Raw genomic sequence first — 6,927 nt, 5'->3', positions numbered from 1 at the left:
GGCTGAAGATGGGATTTTTTAGTTATCACCTAGAACGAGTACAGCCCTGCTATCTCTCTTATCTCACCACCTGAAGCGAGCATTACGAGCGGGCCCTACTAGTAGTACTATAAAGCAAAGTGGTGTACCCTTCTGGCCTCTGATTGGCTGAGAGAGAAGAGAGAGAGAGAGTGAGGGAGAAGAGAGAGATAAAATCTGTAACCGTTTGTTTGGGAGGTTACGTCGTGGCGTCGTGCAAAGTGTAGAATCATTTGTTCAACGGAAGAGATAAAGAGAGGAAGAGAGGAATAGAGCAAGAGAAAGAGAGGAAGAGAGGAAGATCATCTATCACCTCTCTCTCTACATTGATTCGTTGCAGAGGAAGAGAGGAAGACATTGATTCGTTGATATTGTGAGTCACCTTTGAGATCGGTCTCCCGATCGATCCAAATTGATTGACGAAGAGCTTTAAACTGCTTGATAAGGAGATTTATATTGATCGTTGAAGAGATCGAATTTGAGAAAATTGTAAACTTGACTGAGATGGGTGACTGAGATCTCAGTCTCCTAATCAGAATTTATATTTGATGAAAAGAATCTGATCGATTGAGAACTTTGATGTCCATCAATGAGAAATAATCTCAATCTCTTTAGCCTTCTTAATCAATGAGATCTAAATTGACTAATATCAGAATGTCTATGTCGAAATTGACTGAAATCGATGAAACGATAGGAAAATTGAGATCTCGAAAATTCTGATCTCAATTCTGATCAATTTCGATTGGGATTTAGATTTAATGAAAAGATTATGTTCCATTGAGAACTTCAATCTCCATCGATGAGAAATTTTGATTGGCTTTCAGAAATTCTGATTGCTATCCCTAAATCGTACTTGGAAATTCTGATTGTGATTTAGATATTTTGATTTAGGGATCCCTACTTTGTGACTGTGCATCCTAATTCTGATTGTGATCCTTAAATCCCTCATTTCAGATTGAGCAATTGATATCCATATTTTTCAACGTCATTGGATCAGAGATTGAAGCTACCCAATTACTGAAATTCCAATGTTTGACGTCATTCACATTGTAGATATAATTTTACAATCGTCTCTTCACCTCGCTATTTCTCATTTAGACTTCGTTGTTCCTTCACACCTGAAGTCAATGGTTGGCACACATTATTATATCGCTCGTGAGGTCTTAAAAAAGAGAGACTACTAAGGGAAGGTATAGTTACATTTTCCTGAATAAATATAGTCAATTGGCATAAAAAATGAGAAATATTATTTTAGTGCACTTCTTCACCTCTATTGTACGAGTAATGAAATATTATGTCTCATGAATTATTTTGGTATTTCATTGAATACTTTTTTCTTATAGCTAATCTATACTGCCATTAATAGGTTGATATACCCATCTGAACTATGATTGCAACGTTATTGAGGGCAACCGTCGGGCCGAAAGAATCGCATACTGTCGATCGACGGGATCAGCGAATGTGAGGACACTCCTCGCAGCTACACGCAATGTGGCAAATGTTCAACCACATTCTCTTGGAGGCATGAATGCATCATGTGCTTTGTGCCACACAAAGTTGTGGATACAAGAACGCAAACCTAGCTCCAGCCAACGAAACCCAGTGTTCCACTTATGATGCAAGGATGGCGAAGTCGCATTGACAGTGTTTCCCAACACGCCGGCACTGCTTCTTGATCTTCTTGAGGGTATGACGGAGGAGGCAAAGCACTACCGCAATTTTATTCGAGCTTACAATTCAGCTTTCGATTTCACATCGAGCAGTGCAAATTTTGACTGTTCCATCGCCGACAACCAAGCCGGTGTGTACACGTATCGAATCCAAGGCGCTGTCTATCATGAGATCTCAAATGCTCTGTTGCCCCCTGTTGGACAAGGTCCCTTCTTTGCTCAAATCTACATCTACGACACAGACTACCAGATCGAACGCCGAAGCTCAATCTTCCCTGATTTGCATCGCACCATCCTTGAAAAGATCCAATACTATCTGACTGTGGCCAATCCGTTTGTTCGTCAATTTCAAGCAAACAACGAAGACGCACTTCTCACCGTATCCACCCAAGAATTCAAGCTATGAGTTGGTGAGCCTTCTGTCCCCGACGACCATTATGAACAACCCACAGGCTCTGAAATCGATGTTCTTATGCCTGGCCATGGAAAGGAAGGAGATGGAAGGCGCAACATTGTTCTTCGGAAGCGTGGTAGGGGGCTATAGTTCGTGAATCAGCTCAATGGAAGTTATGATCCACTCCACTTCGTGCTGCTATTTCCTTATGGTAGTCCAGGGTGGAGCCGACAGCTAAAGGAAAGAAGCCAAGTGACGATGAATCAATTTTATGCCTACCACTTCATGGTTTGAAACTCATCAAGACTGCTTCATCTTTTTGGCTGGCTTTTTCAAGAATATGTTGTGGATGCTTACGCTAAGTTTGAAGAATCTTGCATTTATTGGATTCGATGCAACTAGGCGACGTTGTGTGCAGACCTCTACGGAGGGTTGATTGATCAAGTTGCCACTGACAATGTTGATGTGCATGCAGGGAGGATGATCATTCTCCCACCTTCCTTCTCTGGCGGCCCACGCTACATGCAAGGGTTGTGCCAGGATGCTACGGCCATCGTACGAAAGATGGGAAAACCAGATGGAAGCTCTACTACCTGGCAAGAAGTCGCAAGATCGATTCAACCTCTGCTGTCGCATTTTCCGGTTGAAACTGAAGGAGCTCCTCCATTTGATAATCGACAAGGAAATATTTGCCAAAGTAAATGGTCGTGTGTACGTTGTCAAGTTTCAGAAGCGTGGTCTCCCACAAGCACACATGCTATGGGTACTAGATGCTCCGTACAAGCCAAAGACCCCAAAAGACATAGATAAGATAGTGTGTGCTGAACTACCAGATCCCAACGACATGGAGTTGTTTGATTGTGTGGCATCACATATGATTCATGGCCCTTGCGGTTCTACGAACCCAAGATGCCCGTGTATGAAGGAAGGAAAGTGCTCCAATAAGTTCCCCAAGGAGTTCATCGGCTCAACACAAGTAAACAATGATAGGTACCCTCTCTACCTACGTCGCAATAATGGCCGCTTCATCCAGAAGGGTTCACATCTCATTGATAATCGTTGGGTTGTTCCATACAACAAGTATTTGTGCAAAGTGTTCAAATGCCATATCAACGTGGAAATCGGCTCTTCCATCCAGTCGGTGAAGTACCTGTACAAGTATATCTACAAGGGCCACGATCGCATTCAAGCAAGAGTTTCTTCAATGTATGCTCCTATAGACTTTGCCATCGCCGGTACAGCTCCAAACTCTTCGTCACATGATGAAGCCCAACAATATCTCGACGCCCGATACGTATCTGCATCAAAATCTTTTTGGCGTATCTGCAAATTCAGCATGCAAAAACTGTACCCAATTGTGTATGCCCTCCAAGTTCACGACGAGAATATGCAATCCGTGGTGTACGCAGAAGGTGAACCGGTCAGTGAAGTCATGGACAGGTCGGAGCGCAAGGCCCCTCATAGAGTGGATGTGGTACAGTAGGGAGCATCCGCAAGATGAACTAGCCAAACAAACACTGTACTGTGACTTCTCGTCTTATTACACGTGGAACGATTCCACTCGGCGTTGGTCACGACGTCAGTGACTACAATGTATCAGAAGGGTTAACTTTGTGTGCCCTCTCAACAGTACGCGATACTACCTCCGATTGATGCTTCACCATGTTACAAGAGCAACGTGTTATGAAGATTTGCGCACCATTGATGTTGTTGTCTACGACACGTATCAAAGAGCTGCTGCTGCGTGTGGCCTACTCCACTCCGACGCAGAGTTCGACAACGATCTTGCATTGGCATCAGGCGTTGCTTCTCCCCGTCAAGGTCGCGAGCTCTTTGCGATGATGCTACTCTACTGTGAAATCTCCCAACCAGTCGTGCATCTCGAAAAATACCTTGAAGCCATGTCGGAGGACATCTGTTTCGAGAACAACGCCTTAGAAGTGACTAACCAGATACAACGAAAAGTGTTGAGCGCACTCGAGTCAATCCTCTACCACAATGGATCTTCGCTCGAAGCATTCCTAGGGTTGCCCCAAAGCGTCGAACTTCAACCGATAGAAACAATATGCAGGCCAAGCCATGAAAACAACATCCTGAATGCAATCCTCGCTGTAGAACACCTACAAGGCATGCTAAATCAAGAACAAAGACAACTTTATGACACAGTATTGGAAGCCATAGAATCGGCGGAACGTGCTAAGGAGGCCAAAGTCTTCTTTGTTGACGGGACTTGTGGATTTGGTAAGACATTTCTCTACTCAGCTATTCTTGCAAAGATGAAGGCCTCTCGCCTCACCGCCATATCGACTGCGACAAGTGGTATAGCGACGCTTCTTCTGGAAGGAGGGCGAACATTGCACTCCGCATTCAAGATTCCTATTTCTGTCACTCACATCTCAACGTGTGGATTCTCACCTAACTCTATGATCAGCCACCAAATTCATTCAGCAAGTATTATAATTGTAGACGAAGCTCTAATGATGCACCACCACATTTACGAGACGCTCGATCGATCTATTTGAGATGTGATGAAGACTACATATGCAAGTTAGGAAAATGTTCCTTTTGGCGGCAAGGTTGTTGTGATGGGAGGCGACTTCAGACAAATGCTTCCAGTCATACAGAAAGGCTCGCGCTCAATGATCATCAATTCATCCCTTAACCGAAGCGATGTATGGCGCAATTGCTATGTTTTTCGGCTCAGAACCAATGTCCGCATTTCACCCGACCAACAAGTGTGGCGCGAGTTCTTACTTGCCGTCGGAGAAGGATATGTTGGCCTTGATGTTTATCTTCTAGCTGAGATTCGGCGCGTCTTTTATCTGTCTGACTTATTGCCCAAGTTTATGGAACCTTTAAAGATGGCGCAAATCAGTTATTAGCGAAGACATTTTTGACACCGCTGAACGATGATGTGGTAAAGGTCAACAACATGGTGCTCGATGACTTTCCAGGTGAAGCAACGGAGTACATCAGCTTTGATGCAATCCCTCCTGGAGAAGTCAACAACAAATCCCTCTACCCAATCGAGTTCCTAGACACAATTGATGATGCGACAATGCCGCTCCACAAGCTCCGACTCAAGATCGGCTGCATCGTGATCCTTCTCCGAAACTTGAACACATTGCAAGGTCTACGTAACGGGACTAGGCTTTGAGTGGATGGCTTTTTCCCAACAATGCTACAAGCCACAATCATCATCCAAGGGAATTTCTACGGTGAAGTCCATCTCCTACCACGGATTGCGCTTTACCCATCTCAATCAAGGCTTCCGTTTTGATTCAAGCACCTTCAGCTGCCAATCAGACTGGCCTTCGCAATGACGATTAACAAATCCCAAGGACAGACTCTCAACACGGTGGGGTTATATCTACCAAACCCACTTTTCACTTACGGCCAGCTCTACGTTGCTCTCTCAAGGACATGGATTGGTCTAGCAGGAATCGTGTTCTGCGATGGCAGTACAAACCGCTTGCATGTGACTAACATTGTTTACACAGAGGTTTTCCATTAGGAGATGTTGATTCGAAGATCGTAGAAATGAGCTTCAACGTTCTCAGGTATATCATCAAACTCTCTCTCCACCTTCTCATCACTATAATCTTCCAAAACTAAGATCCATCTTAATTTCAGCTTACAGGAAGCCGTTCCCTCTTCCGCGCTCCACTAAAATGATGATCACCATCATCATCAACGTAGACATCATCGTCGACATCATCATCATCATCATCGTCATGGCAGAAGATCCATCGCGTGAAAGAGGGCTAGGCCGAGGAGTTCTTTACCGTGACAAGGCAACACAAAGTTGGAATCCTTTTGATCATGTGGCTGAGAGACAACATGAGAATGAATCTTGGCCATCTGAGCTTCTCCGGTGTCGCAATGCAGCACCATGGGCTTCCTGGGCAACAAGACATGCAAGTTCTACCTTACATTTTCCCCCTCCTCCTCCTCTCTCTCTCTCTATATATATAATATCTCATACTTCCGTACCAAGGCGCATCTCAGTTAGCTTCTTTCTTCAGACTAAGAGCCTCTGCTTCGTCCAATGCCATCTGTCGTCCGATGGGGTCGTAGGAGAGGATTGGTCGTGAAAATACGTCACCCCCAAGACGCTACCTGCATCTAGATATTTACGCCTACCGTCTACGGTACACCAAATCTCTCTTTCTTTCTTCTCATCGCAAAAATTCCAAAAATCTAACATCCCTTTAATTTCAGCGTCTAGGAAGCCATTCTACCATCCGCGCTATACACTTCTGCTCAGCCACCAGTCGTCGTCTATACTTTTCTTCTTTGTCACCGTCTACAATCTTGAGATCTTTGTGGTTCGTCTGAGAACCTAAACATGGAATTTTTTTATCTCCAAGAATGAGAACGGCCCTGCTTTCTATCACCTCTCTCTCCACCCCAAGCGAGCATTGTGAGCGGGCCCCACAAAACAGACATGCATCTTGATATTTAAGTACCAAGATCCTCTCTCGCACCTCTTACCTCCACCTGCAGCAAAGGAAACCCCTCGACCACGAGTGAGAAACATTCCCTATATCAAGACGCTAAGTACATAAGATACATAACATAATATTATACTATACTTTATTTCGAAGTGCTTTCTTATCATAGCAGTCGGATAATAATCTAGAAGGATATGAATTACAGAATATCGTTGGCGATGGCGGAGGCGATAAGCCACGACGGCGGAGATGGAATGTGCAAATGGTCACATAGGGACCAGGTGAGGTCTGCTTAGCCACTCGTCGTCCTCTATACTTTTCTTCTCTGTCATTGTGTACAATCTTGAGATCTGTGTGGTTCGTCTGCAAAGCTAAATATTGAATTTTTTAT

At 44.3% G+C, this 6,927-nt stretch overlaps 1 protein-coding gene across 1 annotated transcript; it reads left to right on the top strand.

The window, feature by feature from the left end:
- The first annotated feature begins 2,659 nt into the window (after positions 1–2,659).
- LOC144712627 (uncharacterized) lies at positions 2,660–6,428 on the top strand. Its single transcript, XM_078586901.1, has 4 exons — positions 2,660–3,522; positions 3,713–4,401; positions 4,944–5,213; positions 6,304–6,428. The coding sequence occupies exons 1-4, from the start codon at positions 2,660–2,662 to the stop codon at positions 6,426–6,428; spliced, it is 1,947 nt and encodes a 648-aa protein (XP_078443027.1).
- The last annotated feature ends 499 nt before the right edge of the window (positions 6,429–6,927 follow it).

Source organism: Wolffia australiana, chromosome 15 (genome assembly GCF_029677425.1).
Source record: "Wolffia australiana isolate 7733 chromosome 15, ASM2967742v1".
NCBI lineage: Eukaryota > Viridiplantae > Streptophyta > Magnoliopsida > Alismatales > Araceae > Wolffia > Wolffia australiana.
Note: the sequence above shows the minus strand (reverse complement) of the source record. Positions and strands in the feature narration are given on the sequence as shown.

Excerpts from the sequence above, each read along its gene's own strand:
- LOC144712627 (XM_078586901.1), top strand. The coding sequence starts at position 2,660 with ATGGAAGCTCTACTACCTGGCAAGAAGTCGCAAGATCGATTCAACCTC. Across the intron at positions 3,523-3,712 it reads GTCAGTGAAGTCATGGACAG|TACGCGATACTACCTCCGAT; the intron begins GTCGGAGCGCAA and ends CCCTCTCAACAG. Across the intron at positions 4,402-4,943 it reads CATATCGACTGCGACAAGTG|ATGGCGCAAATCAGTTATTA; the intron begins GTATAGCGACGC and ends GAACCTTTAAAG.